Source organism: Saimiri boliviensis, chromosome 3 (genome assembly GCF_048565385.1).
Source record: "Saimiri boliviensis isolate mSaiBol1 chromosome 3, mSaiBol1.pri, whole genome shotgun sequence".
Lineage (NCBI taxonomy): Eukaryota > Metazoa > Chordata > Mammalia > Primates > Cebidae > Saimiri > Saimiri boliviensis.
In genome coordinates, this window is record NC_133451.1 from 26,029,933 (window position 1) to 26,053,162 (window position 23,230).

Sequence of the window (23,230 nt, forward strand, 5' to 3'; positions counted from 1 at the left end):
AAAAACAAAAAACACACTAGCCATTATCTCTGAATATTCTTTTTTCTTTTTTCTATTCACTCTTCCTGGAATATCAGTTACGTAGAAATATTAGGACTAGTATTAGTTTGTTAGTTATATTTTGCATCTTTTTTTTATCTTCCACATTTCTTAACCTTTCTTTTTACAGTCTTTTTATCTGTCTGTGCTGCATTTAGAGACATTTTCTTAGATCTGCCTTCTAGCTTACTAATTACTTCTCTGGTTTTGTTTAACACATCCTTTGAGTTTTTAACTCTAATTACTGTTTTTCATTTCTATGAGTTCTCTTTGATTCTCCATAAAATGCCTTCTTTTGTCATATTTTCACTTTATTGTTATATAGTTTCATGTTGTAAAAAACAGATTTTTTCGTTTTCATTTGATAATCCCCTTATTTGATATTCTTGGTCAATTGTTACAGCAGTTTCTCGTGTTTGCATAGTGGATTGCTTTTTCTCTCCTGTTTTATAATTTTCTACTTAGTTATTTTTAAGGAGATTGGCATTATTCCACCCTGAAAAATACTGTATGAGTGGTAAAGTGCTCCTGTAAATACCTTTCTTTTCTTCTGGTAGTAGTATTAAGGATATCACCAAGTTAGGACCAGTTTTTTATGTTAACTTTTTGGAACACAGTTTCATAGACCCTTCTGGTATTATGAACTTATACTCCAAGCTAATATGAGATATAGGCTCCACACTACTGAGTTTTTCACAGAAGCCTTTTAAAATCCCTGTATTTAGAAATCTTGAAATAAAAGAAATTTTCTTGCTCATTGGTTAGAATTTTTCCCCAATATACCCTTTCACTGAGGAATGTAGCCCTTCTTATCCAGGCTTTTTATCCAGAACACTCACTTACTATTCCAATACCTAATGTAGGCCCAAAGCCCAATGTTTTGTCCCCAAACTAAACCCCAAACCCATAGATTACTGAGACTGATAACCTCCCATAACAGTGGTCACTCGCAGGCCCATTAGCATTTACTTTTAGTCTTTGTTTTGACCTCTGAGAACTTTCTGTTCTTTCTTACAAACTCAGCTATGTGTTTAAAACAATTGTTATATTTTATCTATTATAGCAGAATGTTTAAGGGTATTTAAACTGTGTTGTTGAGAGTTGGGAGATAGTTGTCAGGTTGCCTTTGACTGCCATGTTGTTAGAATCAGAAGTACATACATTGTTTATATTTGGTTGTTGTTAGTAGGGGAATCCCTCATTGAAAACAAAATTTTATCCTTTCCACCATAAGAAACATCACAAAATATAATTTGTAAATATAGGGTCATATTAAATTGCCCTGCTTCTATAGGTAATTATTAATATTAGAATGAAAAGTTATCCCAGGAATAGATTTCTATACAGTGACCTTTAATGTGTCATTTACCTACTGAGGTAAATCACAGATGTGAATGAATGTTTATCTTCATTAGGAATAATTAATGGCCTGAAAGTATTATAAGATATTCATATTCATATTACATAAGAATAACTAGTTACACGGCCAAAGTGCACTGATTTTTAATCTTCCATAAATTTTGTGATGTTGCAACTGTTTTCAGCCCTACGTGAACTTCTTTAAGCAACAAGGAGGAAGGAAAACCTTCAGTTCCAAGTGTACATAACTCTAATGGACAGATTTTTTAAGGCAAAAGAGATGGCAGCATATGTAAGAAGATATTTTTGGAAAAGATTGTCAAGTTGTAAACAACTTACAGATGTGACAAATTTACTGATTCTTATATTCTTCACTGCATTACTTAGAATTTTTCTTACATAAGCTATTTACTTCCTTCTTAAAACTTCCTTATGCAATATATATTTTTTAATCTCTGTGGATAGTATTCATATTTCCAAGTGGCGAATCCTGATTCCTTTAAGACCTGATTTCTCTCCCACCATACTTACAGTCATGACTGAATCTTGCTGCTTTTATTGCATATTCCAAATAATGGGTGATTGCTCCAATGACTGCAACATATGCTGAGAATTGTAGAATTTATTTTTTTATGTGACATTGGACCCCCCTTTTTTTTTAAATTTACAAGACATATTTTTTTTTCTTTGGCAAAGTGAAAACAGACTAAAGATTTCCAGAGACCCTATAGTTCTCTAATCTATGACTCATTATAAATAAGTGAGAAAAAATTTCATTTGCCAGCTAAATTACAAATATTTCCATATTATGTTTATTTGTGTTTGGAAAAAGCCTTGGAATTTTACTTTATTTTTCTTTGTTTCAATTCATCATGTTATTTCAGTGGCTATTTCTGTTAGTATCATTCATTGATTTACTGAGTAGATGGTTACTGAGCATCTACCTTTTACCCAGCACTATCATAGTTTGGTATTGTGAGGCAAAGTTGAACATGAGACACAGTGATTGCTTTCATGGATCTTAGAGTCTAGTGGAGCCATACATTGAGATAACTTATGCAATAGGGAAATATACTGTGGTATTACTGCATGGACACAGGCTAAAACACTGACCTCAAACTTGGAGGGATTGGAAAACTTCCTGGAACAAATGCCATTTAAGCAAAGACCTGAAATGGGAGGTCAAGGGAGAGTTGGGGAAAGGAGGCATGGAGGTGAGAGAGAATGTGATACCTCTGAGGAGCTGAGAGAGATACTGCTCCTAATATTCCTGCAACAGAACAGAGGGATGCTAGCTCCAAAACAGAGACTAGGTAAGGAGGGCAGTCTGATCCATGGTAAGGGGTTTCACTTTAAGGGTTTTAAGCAATGTACCTTCATTTTCCTTTCCCATTTTAGAGGGAACTTGCAGGTGCAGTGTGGAGAATAAATTGGAGGGGGAAAGACAGGATTTTATAGTATAATACTGATACAGTAGTTCAGTATAATCCATCAGCAGTGAGGGTTTAGGAGAGCAGACAGATTTGAAAGATGTTATAGAGGTAGAGTTAGAAACCCTATGGTTAACTAGATGTGGATTATGGTGGAGGAAGAAGAGTCAAGAATATCTGTGTTTGCAATTCTGATGACTGGGTAGGTGGTGATGTTATTTGCTGAACTAAAGAACAGAAGAAGGAGTGAGCTTGGGAAGGAAAACGTTGAATTCAGTTTGGGTGTGTGTGGCACATTCATGTGTTCATTGGACAGTTGGATATAATAGTTCAGGAGAAAGATTAAACCTGAAGTCACAGATTTAGGCTTCTGTAGACTGCAAATGATCATTGAGGTCATGAGAGTAGATGAACTTGCTCAGGAAGATTAAGTGGAACAAGAATAGAACAAGGCTTAGAATAGAACTTTGAAGAAGATCAGCAGTTAAGGGATGCGTAAAAGAGGAGATGAGAATATGCTCAGAGAAGACAAGCAAAGGACAAAGTAATAATCACTGTTAGGTGCTGGTCAGATGTCAGGAAATATTGAGGTGCTGATTGAATTTAGCAACTGTGAGGTAGGTCATGATCTGGTTGAGAATAGTTTCAGTGAAATTGTGAATATGTAAGCAAGCATTGTACAGTTTCTTTGGTGAATGAGTGAAGATGAAGTCATAGAGACAGTAACATAGATAATTCTTCATGAAAAGAAGCAGAGATATGTCAGCTGAAAATCAGTCTGAGGTAGAGCGTTTTTTTTTTTGTTGCTCTTATTGTCATTTGCTTGCTCTTTACGTTTGTCTTTTCCGCATTTGCTTTTAAATGCTATGGGAAGGGGAAGGGCAGCTGATGACAATTAAGGCAATAGAGTAAGATCCTTGAGCTTGGGTTGACAGTAGGATAGATAAGTGGAAGGAACACAGTGTATGAACTGGAACTGTGGACCATGATCAGAATCTAAATGTCTAATATCTTGACTTAATTTTTTTTTTTTTTTTTTTTTTTTTTTTTTAAGAGACAGGATCTCGCTGTGTTACCCAGGCTGGTCTCAAACTCCCGACTTCAAGTGATTCTCCCTGCTTGGCCTTCCCAAGTTTTGGGATTACAGATGTGAACCACCCTGCCCAGCCTTGACTTATATTCAAAAATAGAACAGTTCTGAATGATGGCAGGTCAAAGCATGAGAGTGTGTGGTGTAGTAGAAGTGAAGGTCAGGGGAGAAGAGATGAAAACCTTGATTGGTCAAAGTGTTGGATAGGTCTTACAAGTGAAGCTTGCCCACGTTGATGAGGGGTTGTAAGGATGGATAAGAGAGAGAATGTCCAGGAAGTGACTAGTGAAGTAGAGGTGGAAGATTCAGTCATGTCCCTTAATCGTGTTCGCTTCAGCAGGAATGCATTTGTATGAAAGGATGTGGAAGTAAGGGTGTGCAGGCAGAACTGGGGAGTGAAGCCACCCGCCTTCTGTCATGATGCTATAGCATCTGAACCATGCAGGAGCGAACGTTTCAGCTTGAGAAGGTTGTTATTGGGTGAGCTATGTTCATTTAATAGTAAGAAATGGAATGCCCATTTAGAGGACATTGAGGATGCAGAGGAAGTTTGTTCACCAGCCTGCATGAGTCTTGACTGAGACTGGTAGCAGACACAGTAGGATCTAAGACTTCTATTTAGTTCCACAGTAGTTGGTGTTCAGGAAACAAGTTTTGGTCTCAGCTCTGCCTAACCAGCTGTGAGACTCTGAATAGAGTATTTAAGTGATTTCTTTGATTTAAAACTGATTGGCATTCAAATAGCTTGTGATATTTCAAGAGATATCCATTGATAAAAGTCCAGCCTACTTTATTCTGATAGTTGTCCTGTCTTTATGTTAATAGTCATTAAAAAATTGTGATACAATACAGGATTCTTGTAAGTATGCTGTATTGATTTTTAAAATTTAAAGATTTGTTGTCTTGGGTAAATTTTTAAGCCTTTTTGGTTAAAACATTTAGATTTTCTGTTAAAGCCTGGTGTTTATGTTCACTTCTGTTTATTTTTTAAACCTGTTATCTTTTGTGTATCTATTTCTTAACTCTCCCAGTGTAGGTGGTAGAGAATGGTAATAACTGTAGAGTAACTTCAATAAAGAGAGATGAAATAGTGACGTATTAGTGATATCAGTTCTCTTGCGTGTATGTATTTGTGGTGACTGTAAAGGGAATCCTGGATTCATGAGCATTTTTCTGTCTTGATGTTTTTCAGGGACCATGGCTAAACCTCCTGGGTCATTAGCCAGAAGCAGCAGCCTGTGCCGCTCGCGCCGCAGCATCGTGCAGTCCTCGCCTCAGCCTCAGCGAGCGCAGCTCCCTCCACACGCCCCCCACCCATCACAGTCTCGGCACCCTCACCACCCCCAGCACACACCGCACTCCTTGGCTTCCCCTGATCCAGATATCCTCTCAGTATCAAGCTGCCCTGCGCTTTATCGAAATGAAGAGGAGGAGGAGGCCATTTACTTCTCCGCTGAAAAGCAATGGTATTGGCAGTGAATAATCTACAGGGCATGTTGGGGCAGTGAGGAGGGGAATGGGAGGAGTGATGCATTGTTTCCTTTTTCTGTTGCTACGTATCAAATTACCACAGACTTTGCAGCCGCAGACATCACCCATTTTTTAGCTGTTAAGTTCTGTACATCAGAATTCCAAGCCTGGTGTGGCTGAGTTTTTTGCTCAGGGCCTTACAAGGCTAAAATCAACGTGTTGGCCGTGCTGCATTCTCATCTGGAGCTTGCAGTTCTTCAAAGCTCATGTGGTTGTGTTGAACTTCATTTCCTTGACTCCGGGACTGAGGTCCCCGGTCTGTGCTTGCTGTCAGCTAGCTGCACGGCAGCTGCTCTCAGTTCCTGGAGGCTGTCCACTGTTCCTTGCCACGGGATCTCCATCTTCAAAGCTGGCAACACAGAATTTCCCTGCTGTAGATTCCTCCTTTGCTTTGAGTCTCTGACTTCCATCTCTCTGATCTCTAGACTAAAATTTAAAAGGCTCACCTGGATAATAATCTCACTATATTAAGATCACCTAGTTTGAGGCCTTAATTTTATCTGCAGAATCCCTCTTACAGCAGCATCTGTATTTATGTTTGATTGGATAACTGGAACAAGGTGTGTGTATACCAAAGGGTGGAAATTTAGGACCCGTCTTTGGACTTTGTCTACCACAGACATGTAGGTCGATATTTTGAGCATAACGGCTTAGAGGTCACTGGACACAGTTGACTCAGATGTCAGAGCATAAACTTGTTATAAACAATTTTATATGTAAAATAGAAAAGTATGAGCTTAAATATACTTGAACACAAAGTAATATCAAATATGACTGACCTAAAGATAGTTGTTGCCACTTAATGATTTATTCTGTTATGTCCTGGTACTTGCTAACACACAAGCAGTATCATACGCCAAAATTTTAAGGAAATGTCAAGAACTTAAAAGGATAAAATTATATTAATAACTTACTTTTTTTTTTTTTTTTTTAACAAAATGGGCATAGAGCAGTGTATTCCAGTTCAACTTAATGACTTCCATGCTCCATGAAACCTGTTACTTTGAGGAGCTCTGTTTTTGAACCACATTCCCCTTTAAAAGCAGTATGGTATTGAGTGTTGGTTTCAGGTATTGCCACGTAGTAACCATGTGGCCCTAAAGGCTTTACCCTCTTCTATGAGACGCAAAGGGAGTGGTCCACGCTCTGTCATGTGACTCATGAGGTGACATTATCATCAAATAATCATTTTTCATTCATAATTCTTTAGTAGTAAAAGAAAATGTTACGATTTGCAAGTGATCAGTGTAGCATATTCCTAAGGAGATAATGCAAGTTTTGTATCCTCATTGCAGTTGGAGAATCTGATGCAACTTTGCTTGGTTAGCACTTTATGATTAGCTTTTCGTCTGTCTTTGCAATATGATCATAGTCACCAGCAAGATGACTTTACTGACAGTACTGGTCTTGTGTGGTTTCTGGAAATGAGAAGAAAAACTTGAGAGCTTCACTGTCTAATAAAACTTTTTGCATTGATGGAACATTCAGTTCTCATTTCAATAGCAATGTCAAAAATTCATAGCTAGCTCTCATAAATAAGAGAAGAGTTTGCATTTGGAAAACCTTTCTTCATTTTCATTTTCGGTCTCTCCTCTCTTGAACCACCAGAATCCTTAAAAAATAACAATATTGAATATTTACTGATTTTTTTAATGTTCTGTGCCTTAGGCACATATATGCTCATTTAAACCTCCCTTTGAGTTTTCTTATACAAGTATGAATTCGATTCCATATCACTCTGGGGAAAAAAAGAAAATACAGCAAAAGTGGCACACATAATTTAAGTTCAACATTCCAAAGAATATGTACTCTGCAAGAAAATAAAATTTGAAGTTGTATTATAATTATCCAAGTCAGATTGCTTATGCAGAATAGGCAGTGCTTTAAATTATTGTCATTATGGAATTCAAATGTTATAACTAGAAGGTAACATTAATGATTAATCAAATTTTCTTACTTTAACAGATAGGAAAATTGAGACCTCGAGAGATCAAATGATTTGGTGAGGCTTGTACAGCTGATTAATGATAGGACCAGCTTAGGAACCCAAGTCTTCTGACTTAAATCAGTATGCTTTTCACACATTGTTTAGAGTTTAGAGGCTAGTTTTTAAAATATTTTTAGCCTAGCTTAGAATTTCACACAAAAAAGCAGGCAAGCCACATAACAGAAAAGAAAATAAATTCACAAAATTATAACTAAATCAGCTTTTGACTTTGGAAGCTGAACAGCTTCAGGAACAGTGATACATTCTATTCAATTAATGGACAGCCATTCAAAAAAAAAAAAAAAGTTTGCAGAAATGCCTCTGCCAGTGATTGATTTGTGAGTCTAATTATTTCCTCGTATCTGAACTGCTTCTTGCTTTCCATTAGCACTGCCCATTATCGAATTGTAAAAACATTTGAGAATTATGCAGCACACGCAGGTGTATGTTATGAAGCCATTAGTTAGGTCTTTATTTAGGGGAATTTGTACCTTTGGGGAGCTTATAGTGTAGTAAAGACAGTCTTCATATAGATGTGTGAGTAAAGTACATAGAATTGACTAAATTCAGCAATCTTTATCTAAAATATTGTATTAACATAGAACATTCATCAAAAGCAAATGCCAGACCTCCTGTAAATGTGTACATCAATAACATGAAAATGATAGTAATCATAGGCCATCCAAGGTAAGAGATCATTCCGTTTATTCATTCTGTAAATACAAATTTAGTCCTTGCTATGAGAGGTGCATTTGCCAATAACATGTGCTGCCAAGACAAGTCAGACAGGGCGCTGGCCTAGCTCCAGCTGCTGGATGATAATCATATGTGTTCTTGCCTTTCTCTTCTGCCTTCAGCTCTGTTCCTTCTCACACTGTATTTCTTTTGCCACTTTTTACCTTGACTCTTCCGTTCACTTCTTAATCATTTCCTTTCATGGAGTGAACCGTATTCATCTCAGGCTCAGTGCATAAAGTGAATGAGACTAAGTAGTGAAGCTCTCAAAAAAAAAAAAAAAAAAAGTGAATAAGATGTGATTCCTGTTCTTAAAGATCTCATTCTGTTCATTCATTCATTCACCCACCCTTCCATTCATTTGTCCAACACATTTTTATGACGTACTCAACGTGAGTTTGCCACTATTCTAGTGCAGAGAATGCAGAAGTTAATAAGGCTCCTTGTCCTTAATAATTGCCTTTTTTCTGGGAATACCGCCTATAAACAAGTTAATATAAAATATCATTTTAGGTTTTGGTAAGTTTTGGGGTGGCAAACAAAGACAGTTATAAAAGGAAAGAGAATGCTGTTTTACAGGTGGCTAGGGGAGGCAGCAGTAACCTGCATGCCCTGGAGAAGTAAGCCCTGTGGAGATGGAGAGTAGATAACAGCAAGCAGGGGGAACAGCAGGTGCAGGGCCCTGAGGGGTCTTGAGGTTGGCATGTTACAGGAACACGAGGGAGCGTGCTGCTGGAGAGAGCCAGGGACCGCATGTGCATGGCCTGGTAAGCTTTGACAAGGACTTTGAATCTTATTCTGAGTTTGAGAGAAAGCACTGGAAAGTTTCAATTAGGTAAGTGAATGATGTGTTTTGCTCAAGTTTTTAAAAATCACTAATGGCTGTGTAGAGAAGTAACTAGGAGGGAAGAACAAGAATGAAAGCAGGGAGACCAATTTGGAAGCCGTTGCAGTAATTTAGGTGAGTTCCCGGTGGTTCCAGAGGAAGGATGGTAGCTGGGGATGTAATAAGGAGTGGTGGAGTTGAGAGAGATTTGACGGAATGGCTGATGGCATTTACTACATGCTGGTTGTGAGGTTATGAAATTTGTTTTTCCACTGTGGAGAAAGGGAGGAAAACATTCAAAAGTAAGAATGCTGTGAGAATTTACTGAATGACTGTTTTTTAAAAATAGCATCATCTGTTTTGCCCTTCCCCTCTGCTGCCATACTCTGATGTACCTCGATTCCCTGCCCCCCTTTTAAATTTGGTAGAACTTACATTTTAGTGTAATTCCTTTAATGTATATTTCTTCCTTCCTAACAAAGCTATAGTTCATCAAGTTAATGACAAAGGGAGAGGCAGTGACTAGAATTCACCTTTTAAAATAGTGTCAACTCTGACTTAGAAAAATAATATTGAAACAAAACATAAAAGCAGCTGAGGTGATCGCCGAATTGCCTGTAAAATCTAAACATTTTAATTTATTTGACAAAAACAAGGTATAACTTGTTTGTGTGGTAAGATTTCATTATTATGGTTTGTGTTAAAAATCAAACATTGAGTTTTGAGAAGCTATGTTATTTAAAGAAGTAACGTTCTAATTTTGTTAAAATGCATATAGAATTGTATCATTTCCCTCTTTTAAATTTCAGTGACCAATGAAAGTTGTTTTAGTTAGAATGTCTGTTAGAAATCTTAAGATTAGACTGATTTAAAATTGTTACCTTTGTTTGTGTTTCATTCAGGGAAGTGCCAGACACAGCTTCAGAATGTGACTCTTTAAATTCTTCCATTGGAAGGAAACAGTCTCCTCCTTTAAGCCTCGAGATATACCAAACATTATCTCCGAGAAAGATATCAAGAGATGAGGTGTCCCTAGAGGATTCCTCCCGAGGGGATTCACCTGTAACTGTGGATGTGTCTTGGGGTTCTCCCGACTGTGTAGGTCTGACAGAAACTAAGAGTATGATCTTCAGTCCTGCAAGCAAAGTGTACAATGGCATTTTGGAGAAATCCTGTAGCATGAACCAGCTTTCCAGTGGCATCCCGGTGCCTAAACCTCGCCACACATCATGTTCCTCAGCTGGCAATGACAGTAAACCAGTTCAGGAAGCCCCAAGTGTTGCCAGAATAAGCAGCATCCCACATGACCTTTGCCATAATGGAGAGAAAAGCAAAAAACCATCAAAAATCAAAAGCCTTTTTAAGAAGAAATCTAAGTGAACTGGCTGACTTGATGGAATCCCTTTCAAGTGACATCTGTAAACTTTTATCCCCCACCCTCCATATTTTTTTTTTTTTTTTTTTTTTTTTTTTTTTTTTTTTTTTTGGTTTCTGTTAATTTTAGGAATGTAACTCCATTGGGGCTTTCCAGGCCGGATGCCATAGTGGAATGTCCAGAATGGCAACTGTCTACTGTCTGCTTATTTAAGTGACTATATATAATCAATTCATCAAGCCAGTTATTACTGAAAAACCATTGAAATGAGACAGTTTACAGTCATTTCTGCCTATTTATTTCTGCTTTGTTATTAGTGATGTATATACAACATTTTGTTGAAAGCCACTATGGACTTACAAGCTTTAATGGATTCGTAAGCCAGCATGGGCTTGCAAAAATTTCTTGTTTACCAGAGCATCTTCTTATCTTTCCACAGAGCTATTTACATCCTGGACTAAATAACTTAAAAGAAGTAAAACTAATTGCACTACTGTTTTCCAGACTGGAAAAAAAAAATCTCCGCAAGTGAAACTGTGTAGAGTTTATAAAATGACTATGGATAGGGAACTGTTTTCACTTTTAGATCAAAATGGGTTTTTAAGTAGAACCTAGGGTTTCTAACTGACTTGATTTCTGGAAATGAAAACCCACGCTTTTATTATGGGAAGCTTCTTTAACTGCATTTAATATTGTAAAGTTTCAAGATCCGCTGTAAAGATCATGTTTTGTTTCCCCAGGGCTTTCACTGTGATTTACTGCATTGCAGGCTGTATGATAAAATATAAATAATTTAAAGACAGAAGGTTCTTGATTCCTTATGCAAGTAGAAGAATCGAAACTTGAGTGAAGGACTTAAAACATTCACAACCTTAAGCCGAGGTGGGGGGATATGGGGATTCAGGCAATTGTTTACAAACTTTGAATAACTGCAAAGGATTTATGGTTTGTGAAAAATTTGTACTGTGGAAAAGATAATAAATTGGAGACATTATTGTGTGGGACTGTGCTGATTTTTGTTGATAACACGCCACAAAAAAACACTATATGTTTTCTGGAGAGCTGTGTAAGCTGTCTTCTTGCTTAATTGCAATATAAGAAATAGTGATGTTTTGGATGTAAGTTGTCAACAGATTTCTATTTTATATTGTTTGTCATATTTTTATGTAGTTTGAAATGTATACATGTTCTAATATCAAGATTAACAAATATAAATTTATGGTGTATTTAGATTGTGTTGTATTAATTTGTAAGTATGATGTTCATTAAATTGGTGGGTTGTATAAGGGTAGCTTTTACTGTTAAAAAACAGTAGAGAGTTAAGTTTCATATAGCAACAAAATACGATAACATCTAGGGAGTTTCAACTTACACCACTTAAAAAATATGCGATCATAAATGATCTGGTTACCGCAGTGCAGATAGATGTTTGGGTGAACAGCTGATACATATTAGTTAGAATGCTTTTTCAGCATTATGACTAAAATATTTATCTAACCCAGTGCTGTTTAGGTGAAAATGCTAATTGATAAGAAGTTTCTTTTGAGATTTGCTTTAAAGAAATGCTTTAGTAAGAACATGAACAATTTCCTGATGTCTCCTGTAATTTGTGATTGTTTATTCTCTATTACTATTGTTAAAAACTTGAATGATATTTATGTTGGCTCATATACTTACTAGAATCAGTTCCATAAGGGCAAACATTGATTGAAATGAACACAGTGTTCTGCACTAATGACAAGGTAAGATAACCTGAGAGGTAGGGTTTAGGAGCACAGGGTTGAAGGTTGTTGAAGAAGGGGAAAAGTTGTGCATGAAGAACAGAAAAGGGTTCCAGAGTGTTCATTCAGAGTGAAGGGAAAAACTTATCCTCCTTTTTTCTTTTTCTTTTTTTAATTTTTAATTTTTTTTTTTTTTTTTGAGACGGAGTTTCGCTCTTGTTACCCAGGCTGGAGTGCAATGGCGCGATCTCGGCTCACCGCAACCTCCGCCTTCTAGGTTCAGGCAATTCTCCTGTCTCAGCCTCCTGAGCAGCTGGGATTACAGGCAGGCACCAACATGCCCAGCTAATTTTTTGTATTTTTAGTAGAGACGGGGTTTCACCTTGTTGACCAGGATGGTCTCGATCTCTTGACCTTGTGATCCACCCGCCTCGGCCTCCCAAAGTGCTGGGATTACAGGCTTGAGCCACCGCGCCCGGCCCTCCTTTTTTCTTATAACCAGACAAGAGGAGTTCTTCCCTTTGAAAATTGCAAAAAAAGGTATGAGAACTTTGCAGTTGGAGGAATAGAAAAGAGAAAAGTTGCTGGAGCACGGAGTGAAGATGGGAGGAGCTGCCAGCAAAGCCCACTGCTGCTCCTGGGGTAGAGGGAGGTCTGCAGCAGAACCAGCTGGGGGCCAGCACTGCTGCTGAGAGCCGAGGAGGCTGGCCAAAGGGACTGTGGGCGCATGCATTGTTTGTGCTCAATTTCAAACACTCATTTATAAACAGATTTAATCAAGGGATGCTTACTGCTTTATGTTGCTTGTGACAATTATTTTGCATTACTACAGTATACACATTGGTAAATCCAACAGGAAATAACTGAGTTTTGGGAAGCTACAGTAATTTCTGTATTATATCATTTATATGTGAAAAGTTGGGCATTTCTGTAAGTTTTTCAAATCACCCATTTGTTATTTGGACATTTTAAAATTATGGTGTTTTCCTGACTTTAAAAGTAATATTTTCCTTACTGTAAAAAAAAAATGATGATAGAAAAGTATAAAGAACAAAATAATAAGCAGGTCAAATACTGCTACCCCAAATAATCTCTTCTAATATTTTAGTATGCTTTCTGCTAGATCTTTTTCTACATATTGATGTATATTTTACATAATTGAAATCATGCTATATATTCAATTTTATATCATGCTTTTTCACTTATTATAAGCATTATCCCAACATCATTAAAAAACTTCATGAACAACGTTTTAATGACTGTATAATAATATGCTATTGTATGGATTTACCATAATCTTTTTAAGTATTCTGTCATTAAACATTTGGCTGTTTCTAAATTTCTGATATGTGGAGTAAGAGCATTTCACATTTATTGAGCACTCTGTATTCAGGCACTATTCTACACTCTGTATTCTCATTTAATCTTTACACCAACTCTATCAGGTAGGTACTTTTATTATTATTCCCATTTTACTGATGAAACTTAAGCCCAAAAAGTCAACTTGCTGATGGTTATATGGCTAGTCAGTGATAAATGTTCTTAATTTCTAAGTCATACTGCATAAATTCTAATCAACACTTTGATTTCCTAGGACAAAGTTTTAGAAGTTTACAGAAAAATATAGGGATTTTTAGTTCAAATGTTAATGTATATTTACATATATATGTATATATGTGTATATACACACACACACACACACACACAGGTAGTCTCATATGCCTTGGACATAACTTTTTAAGGTTTCTTATTCATATAACTGTGTTGATAACCACCCTCCATCCTATGTTTCAATGTATTTGAGTGCCCTTTGACTTCACATTACCCTTTCGATTACCATTTGGTTAAAACTTTGTTAATTTAATAGGTAAATAATATCTAGTAAGGTTGAAAAGTTCTTTCACGTTTTCTGAGCCTTATTTATTTTTTATTTTAGTGAATTATTTATTTTTTCCCCCATTAAGTTCTTGGGGTTCTACAGTCTTTTGCACAGTTAACTTGTCTTTCAAATGTAGCTCTTCTTGTATTCTTCATTTACTAACCATTGATTTCAGAAAATGATACATGTATTTTTCATACTGATTTTAAGAGTAAATGGAAAAAACTGGATGTAAGTTTTAGTCTTATTGATCTCCTGATTTGGAGTCTTGAATGTGAGAGTTGCACCTCGTTTATATGGTCAAGGTGGATTTTCCCAAAAAATTAGACAAGGGACAATATAGGATCTGCTTAACTCATTCAGCAAATTGTTTAATAGCCTATCACATACTAAGCCTCGTGATAAACTCTGAAGGTATAAAGACTAAGGCAACAGGTGCCTGCTTTAAAGGAACTTGGTATCTAATAGAGGGAACAGATCAGTCAAAAGTCCTTGTAATGAGCGGAGTGATAGAAATGAAAAGCGAATGTTGTGAATGTTGGGCAGGTAGGGCGGGGAGAGGGATTGTATAGTTCAGAAATAAATTTATTAAATCAAGGATAATTTAACGGCGCTGTTTTGTCAAGGACATGGAGAGATTGGCTGTGACAGAAACATATAGACCCAAGGGCAAGTTAGTTTTAGGGTTTCTACTCACTAGTGCTCTGGTTCCGGCAAATGAGCTTGCAGTTACTGAGCTCCAGGGAAACACCAGCTACTAAGCTTATTTGGAGCAAAGTGTTTGCCAGAAAGACTGCATTTGAGCAATGTCATATAAGCCCAGATAGTACTGATTAAAGACAGTTTCCTCCCCATGTCCCCAGCTCTCAAACAGGATAGGCTTTGTTGAAAGACTACCCTTCAGATTTATCAGGGTAGGCCTGATGCTATCTTCAATCAGCTGATGTCAAGTGAGCGTTGGGCCAAGTTTTAGGATTTGACCTCAGTCCCATGATTGGGCTTTTCTGGGTACCTACAGAGTCTCTGAAGTGGCTCTCAAAGGGTCCTTTCTAGAACAGTGTTTCTTACAGGCCCAGATAGGAGATGGTGAAGCCTCAGTTCACATCTTGATTTCCAGTTAGTGTGATGCGATTGAGACAAATGCCTCGCATTCTGTCATGAGTTGCAGTGTTGATGGCCAGAGTCTCCAGCATCCAGGTGATCCAGTTTTTACTGGATATGTGGCAGTATCTTCATCAACCACCAAAAGCGAGGGAGAGCAGTGACCTGAAGGTAAGGGGGCAGTTCACCTCCGCCTGGTGAGAGCTGCTCAGCCCCAGGAAGTCACAGTGGCTCAGCCATTCTCAATTGCCAGTCCTTGAAGCAATGGCCAAGCTTCTGCTTCCCACATTGTGCTGTTGTGCCCTGCCGGGTTCTACTTCCCTATAAAAGTAGGACTCTAAGAAATCTTATGTGGGTCAAAATAGTTCATCCCTTGCTTCAGATTTACTCCTTTTGATTTGGTTCTATCGTTAGCAGCCATCCAGTGTTGCAATTCTCCTTCTTAAGAACATCTTCTGTGTACTCTTTAAGCACCACCTCTTTAATGGAAGCATCTTAACTCTAAAATATCTACATAAGCTAATTTTCCCATGTGTGAAAATGTCAACTGCTGAAATGCTTTTACAGACCTCTGGCTTCTAGGGTGCGGTGGTGTCAGATTTTAAGGAAATTTAAGGTCACTAGCTCTAAGGTACTGGAAAATGTTTCAAAAATAAGAAATGTGGCTTTGTTTGATTATTCTCCACGAAAAAGCTTTCTGTTATCATTCGAGATGTGTATCTGTAGCAAAAAGTACAATGACAAGAAATTAAAAGGGGTGTTGCGTGTGGGGTCGGGGGAAGGGTGTAAAAGGAAGCCTGGGTGCAATAGTGAACTGCTGTACTAGAGGTTGCCTTTGACTGTAAAAAGGCCTGGGCATGAGATCTTGGGAAGGGAGGTAAGGAGAGAGGAGGGGAAGGGTGCATTTGTTGTCAACTCACCAAATCTTGTCAATTTCCTTCTCGAATATCTCAGGGAATGCCCGCTTCTTTACCGCCCTGGAGCTTCGCGTCTCCATTTCTCATATTACTCACTTCAAAAAGCTAACTGAACCCAGCCTCACCACCTGCTTCATCCTTTCATTGGTGAGCTCTCTAAGTTACACAGTGGATTTTCTCTGAATAACGTTTTTCTATGTCTTTTGTTGCCTGCGGGATAAAATACAAACTTAACCATGACTAGCAAAGATCCTTGATGTTCTGTGCCCTGCTTACTCCTCCGGCCTCATGGCTTTTGTGGACATAGCCTCATCAGTCACATAGAACTTCATGCAATTTCTGGAGTAAGGCGGGCTGCTGCTTTTGCCTGGAATGTCCTCTTCTTTCTTAGGCAACGAATGCTAAACCTTTAGCTCAGATATCTCTAGGAAGCCTTCCATACATGCCCCCAACCTGGGTGAGATACCACTTCCGTGAATGTGCAGAATTTCCTTTTCCTTTCCTTTCCCTTTCCATTTCCCTTTTTTTCTTTTCTTTTTTTCTGAGGCAGGATCTCACTCTCACTTAGGCTGGAGTGCAATGGCACAATCATGATACACTGCAGCCTCAACGTCCCTAGGTGTTCAGATGATCCTCACACCTCAGCCTCCCGAGTAGCTGGGACTGCATGTGTGCGCTGTCATACCCAGTTTCTTTTGTATTTCTTTTTTGTAGAGCTGTTTCTCCATGCTGTCCAGGCTATTCCTAAATGCGCTGAAGCCATTAAATGCGCAGAATTGCGGCACTTGACACATCGTATTGCAATGACCTGTTTACTTGTTTGCCCAATAGACTGCACTACATAAGTGCAGAGACTTGGCTTTGTGTAGCTTCAGACTCCCAAGAGCCGGCACTTTAGGCGCTGAATACACTGCATGCCTGACGAGTGAATGAATGAATAACAGACACTGTTGCTGCCTTCAAATCCCAGGCTGTTAAAGGCCATCACAAATGCAATGATTAGAAAACAGAGAGTCCTACCCAAAACAAGTGAGTGTTATTTTCACTTGTATATATGGTATTTTTATTGTCTTATAGGAAGATTCCAAGAAAGGAGGAGATCAAAGTGGCATGAAGTGACTAGTATGTCCAGCAAGTTTTCTTGAAGAAACATATTTTTAGAGCTGAACGCTGAAGGATGAGTGATGTCTGAATAGACCCAATAGAAGGAACACATTCTTTCCTTTCAGGTTTTTGCTTAGTCAAGTGATTTCGCCTATCCAGTCTCGGTCTCCACCACCTCTCCCACACTCAGCATTTAATGGCTATACTGCATTCTGATAATTAATGTGATTTCTTATATTGTTAGATCTTATTTCAACAGTTGTATAGTGAGAAAATACAATGTGCTGTGTGCAGGGCAAACAATACAGGAAGCACAGTTCTTCCCTACTTTGTGGAACAAATCCAGAAGTAGTCATTTAAATTACCGAGATTGTTATTAGTGCTATAAAAAAAGGGGTTCACAGGGCTGTGAGACTACTTAAAGGAGGCCTAACCCGACTCGAAGGCGGAGATGGGCTTTGCTGAGGAAGCGGCATTTGAGCTAAAGAGAGAAGAGTGGAAAGCACAACTTTGACCTCAGGGTTTTTGACAGGATCGCATTCAGCTGCAAGTCACAGAAAGCACAATGAAGCAGACTTACCCATCCTGAATTGCCTGATGGTCCAGGGTAACCGCTGACATCACATTCACAGGCCAGGCAGGAAGGGGAAAGGCAAAGACAGGATGGTGTGTGCTAGTGGATACTACTCCCTTATAAAGAACTTTTGGGGAAGCCTTATCCGACAACCTCACTTTCCAGCTCATTGGCCAGAACTGAGATGCCATGTAGTCATCCTCAGCTGGAGAAGCTGATAAATATAGCGGGTTAGCACTGATTCATTGATTAATTGATTGTATGCTTCTGCCCTCAAACACCATTGGGGTTCTACTGATAGAAGAAGAGAGTGGATTTTGAGAAGAGTTAGAAATGTCTGCTAAAAGCACAAGCCGAGTTCTCACGTCTAGCTTTACCCAGGAACACTGCTCTTCAGAACAAGTGTGTGTGCATCTGCATGTATGAGTGTGCGTGTGCATGACTGCATGTGTATGAATGGAGGGGTGTCAGTCACTTGATCTTGAGATAAATTTTAAAATATTTGTGTTTCTACCATGGGCCAGAAATCTTTCTAGAGGCCAGGAATATAGTAAACAAAACAGACGAAAAACCCTGCACCCATGGGGCTTACATTCTAGTGGTGCAGACTGGAAACAAATAAATAAAATATGCAATATGTTAGACGAAGGGAATAGGGAGTGCCCAAGATGGGGGAGATAGTGGGTCTCAGCTTTAACCGGGGTGGTCAGGGAAGACCTATGTTAAGTAGATGGTAGCATCTGAGTAATGAGAAGAAGGAAGTGAGGGACAGTCATGGAAATGCCTAGAAAAGAACATCCCAGGCAGAAATGGAACAGTCAGGAACAACAGGTACCAAGGCCTTGGGTTTCCTTTGTATTCCTGGTATATGTTTGTTTAATGGATTCTCAGTTTTTAAAAATCGAGTTTCTTCCTGTGAACATGGGTACAGATTTACTACATGAAAGGGCACCTCTGTAGCGGTACCTAGGGCTTTCCTCCCCCTTTGGAAAAAACAAAGTTCCTGAATGCTCATCCTGATACGTTGTTAAGTGCCTTTTCTCACCTCTCTCCCTCTCCTGAATCCTGTTTCCTTATTTGGGGGGGGGGGATTATGTGCTGTAATAATTATGAAAATGGACTTCAGAGTCTGATAGCTGTGAGCATGAGCTCCGGTATTTCTTACCTATGACGTGGCACAACTAACTTACCTCTCAGAGCCTATTTTTTCAGGGATGAAGCCGGGATGCTAATGCTGCCTCATTATTGCTGTGGGCATTACATGAGATGATGCCTGAGAAAGGCTTACCACAGTGCTGGGTCCCTCTCAAGTTGTTCCCTTGCAAGTAAGTCTCCTGACCCTTCTCCCCTTCCTTGTGATCTTCCGCCCTGTGTCACATGGAATGTCTTGGGGGTAGGTCAAGTGCTGACTCTACGAAAAAAGAACTCTACTCCTTGCCAGTGTGTGAGAGCCCCATGGCACACTGACGTTCTTCAATGACGTCATATTTACCAGCCTTTCTTGCATCGCATCCAAAGTCTTTTGAGAGGTTGAGTTGAGACTCAACCTATTACTTGAGTGGCAGACACCAATGATGCTCATGTGGAAATCTTACCATTTTCTGCAAGTGTCTACCTGAGGACTCATTATCCCTAACCTCTTCCTGTGCCTTTTTGGCCAACATTGCCTACTCTTCCAGGGGGCCAACTCCTTTGCTTCCACTTCTCCTTTGCAGCCTTGTTATGGATTCTTGATATCACCCACGTTTTCTGTGTCCATTAGCCTCAAGCTGGCTTTCCTTCCTACATTGACCTACCCCAATCCCACAGTACCTCATTGCAATCACCCGGGCTTTCTCCTGCACATCCCTGATTTCCCACCACAGGTGAGTACAGCCAACTCTCTTTTTACGCGTGACTCCCAGGTTATTCCAATAAGGTCCCTTTCCTGTTTCCATCAGTGAATTCAAATCCATACGATCTCTTCCAATCACCTACTGCACCACCCAACCCTCACTCTCAGCAACAGACTGCTCCTTTGGTGTGAATGTCTTCACATTCTTGTCCTTAACTTTCAAAATTGTGTGTATGTGTGTGTACACATATAGCCAGCCTTTTCTCCTTTCTTCATTATCAGAGGAAAAGTTATTTTTGTAATCAAGAGTCACCCAGCCATTTGTGTGTTGAATTTTCTGCCCTCCTGCTCTTTCTGGGGTTTGACTCATTAATTGTCTTATTTACTGTTTCTCTAACATCTCTCTTTCCATGGCTTTTTTTCACATTGTGAAATAAGCTCGAATCTTTATCTTAAAAAAACAATCTTCACTCTGTTGCTTTCATATCTTATCCAAGCATCAAGGAAGATAGCCAACGATTATGTATCGAGATTTTTTTTTTTAAGGGAACTGGTTCCAAATAATCATTAAACTCATTAATGAAGGGGCCAGCAGCATGGTAAAGCTGAATTACAGAAAATGTAAAGGACTGGGCATATAAAGTCATGGGAATAAGATAATTTAATTACATACAAAATAAACCATAACCTTGGGGTTATAATATTTTCATTTACATCTCTCCAGGGATGAGTTTCATTTTCCTTCCTATTGACTAAGAATAATTTATATTGCTATCAGTTTTCTACAATTAACATCCATCCTTACAAAGTTGAAAAATATCCTAAATAGTAAATAACAAGTCAAATAAAGGCATACACTCCTAGAGAATCAGAACTCCGGGCAGGCCTGCTACACCATGTTCAACACAGCACTAAAAGGACATGTAAAAATCTCTTTTACTTAATTCCAGGTTTTGTACACGGTTTCTCTTTTAAGGAAAATAAAAAATTAATTCAGGTAAAAGAATAGCTATGGAGCTATTCAGTAAAATGTTCAAACATTTACCAATGTGGACAGGAGAAATGTACGTTGCTGCCACTGCTGCTGATTTGCAGCAGGTTTTCAGTTTTCAGGAAGATCTTAGAAGAAAGTACAGGTGACTCTAGGTCAGAGACCATGAAATGGAAGTTCTTTCAAAAGATGAAAAGCTGACATGGGGTAAGGGAGAGGTGTGACCTCATAGGCTTCATTCCAGTCCAAAGTTCTCTGAGATGAAGCAACTTGCAAGTTTTATGAATGACATGTAGACTTGAACTACTCCATGAATCCTAGCAGGCAGGCCAAAGTCCCCCTGCTCAATAAAGGAAACCTGAATCCAGATGAAAACAGCCACTTAGAGAAAACCATTTCCCCACCTGTCTATATAGACTCAATGTCTGTCTATACTCCACATTTGGGGCAAGTGTTAGGCTCCTATGTCAATTTCTTTTTAAAACGTATTTTTTATTTCCATAGGTTTTGGAGGAACAGGTGGTGTTTGCTTACATGGGTAAGTTCTTTAGTGGTGATTTCTGGGATTTTGGTACATCTCGGCTCACTGCAACCTCTGCCTCCTGGATTCAAGAGATTCTCATGCCTCAGCCTCCTGAGTAGCTGGGATTACAGGTGCCCACCACCATGCCAGGCTAATTTTTATATTTTTAGTAGAGACTGGCTTTCAACATGTTGGCCAGGCTTATTTTGAACGTATGCCCTCAGGTGATCCACTAACCCCAGCCTCCCAAAATGCTGGGATTACAGACATGAGCCGCTGCACTCGGCCATATGTGCCGATTTTTATATCAGTACCATGCTATTTTGGTGAGTATTGCCTTAGAGTATAGCATGAAGTTGGGTAATGTGATACCTCCAGCTTTGTTCTTTTTACTTAGTGTTGCTTTGGCTCTGCGGGCTCATTTTTAATTCCATATGAATTTTAGGGTTGTTCCTTCTAGTTCTGTCAAAATGATGACGGTATTCTGATGGGAACTGTGCTAAATTTGTAGATTGCTTTTGGCAGTATAGTCATTTTCACAGTATTGATTCTACCCATCCATGTGCGTGGGGTGTGTTTCCATTTTTTTGTATCATCTATGCTTTCTTTCAACGGTGTTTTGCAGTTTTCCTTGTAGAGGTTTTTCACCTCCTTGGTTAGATAAATTTTTTAAGTATTTTATTTTATTTTGCAGCCATCGTAAAAGGAATTGATTTCTTAATAGGATTCTCAGCTTGGTTGCTGTTGGTGTATAGCAGTGCTACTGATGGGCGTACCTTGATTTTGTATCTTGAAACTTTGCTGAATTAATTTAGCAGTTCTAGAAGTTTCTGGATGAGTGTTTGGGGTTTTCTGGGTAGGTGATTGTATCGGTGGCCAACAGTGACAGTCTGACCTCTTCTTTACCTACCTGGATGCCCTTTATTTGTTTCTCTTGTCTGATTGCTCTGGCTAGGACTCCCAGAACTATGTCGAATACATGTGGCGGAAGTGGGCATCCTTGTCTTGTTCCAGTTTTCAGGGGAAATGCTTTCCGCTTTTTTCTGTTCAGTGTAATACTGGCTGTGGGTTTGTCATAGATAGCTTTTATTACCTTAAGGTTTGTCCCTTCTATGCTGATTTTGTTGAAGGTTTTAATCATAAGGTGATGCTGGATTTTTTTTCAAATGCTTTTTCTGCATCTATTGAGATCATCATCTGATTTTTGTTTTTGATTCTGTTTATGTGGGTGTCACATTTATTGATTTGCATATGTTAAACCATCCCTTCATTCCTGGTGTGACGCCCACTTGATCATGGTGGATTATCTTTTTGATACGCTGTTGGACTCAGCTAGTATTTTGTTGAAGACTTTTGCATCTGTGTTTATCCAAGATATTCATCTGTAGTTTTCTTTTCTTTCTTTCTTCTTCCTTTTTTTTTTTTTTTTGTTAGTCCTTTCCTGGTTTTGGTATTAGTGTGATACTGGCTTCACAGAATGATTTAGGGAGGATTCCTCTGTTTCTATTTTTTGGAATAGTTTCAATAGGATCAGTACCAATTCTTCCTTGAATGTCTGATAGAATTCAGCTGTTAATCCATCTGGTCCTGGACTTTTTTTGTTGGCAATTTTTTTTATTACAATTTCAATCTTGCTTTTTATTGATCTGTTCAGGGTTTTTATTTCTTCCTGGTTTAATCTAGGAAGGTGGTATATTTACAGAAATTTATCAGTCTTCTCTAGGTTTTCTAATTTGTGCATGTAAAGGTGTTCATAGTAGCCTTGAATGATGTTTTATATTTCTATTGTATCAATTGTAATATCTCCCATTTATTTCTAAATGAGCTTATTTAGATCTTGTGTCTTCTCTTCTTGGTTAATCTCACTAATGGTCTATCAATTTTATTTATCTTTTCAAAGAACCAGCTTTTTATTTCATTTATCTTTTGTATTTTTTTGTTTCAATTTCATTCAGTTCTGCTCTGATTTTGGCTATTTCTATTCTTCTGCTGGGTTTAGGTTTGGTTTGGTTTATTCTTGTTTCTCTAGTTCCTTGAGGTGTGACCTTAGATTGTCTGTTTTTGCTCTTTCAGATTTTGTGATATAGGCATTTAATGGTATGAACTTTCTCCTCTTAGCTCTGCTTTTGCTATATCCCAGAGGTTATGATAGGTTGTGTCACTATTATCATTCAATTCAAGGAAGTTTTTAAATTTCCTTTTTCATTTCAAGATT

General features: G+C 38.5%; 1 protein-coding gene across 3 annotated transcripts in view; it reads left to right on the plus strand.

The window, feature by feature from the left end:
• Nucleotides 1–11,369, plus strand: part of STIM2 (stromal interaction molecule 2) — a 153,243-nt gene extending 141,874 nt beyond the window's left edge. For all 3 annotated transcript variants that reach the window (XM_074395977.1, XM_039468489.2, XM_074395978.1), the window contains 2 exons: nucleotides 5,111–5,384; nucleotides 9,899–11,369. In XM_074395977.1, the coding sequence (XP_074252078.1) occupies nucleotides 5,111–5,384; nucleotides 9,899–10,376 (752 nt within the window). In that variant the 3' untranslated portion in view covers nucleotides 10,377–11,369. The remainder of the gene's footprint in view (nucleotides 1–5,110; nucleotides 5,385–9,898) is intronic.
• The last annotated feature ends 11,861 nt before the right edge of the window (nucleotides 11,370–23,230 follow it).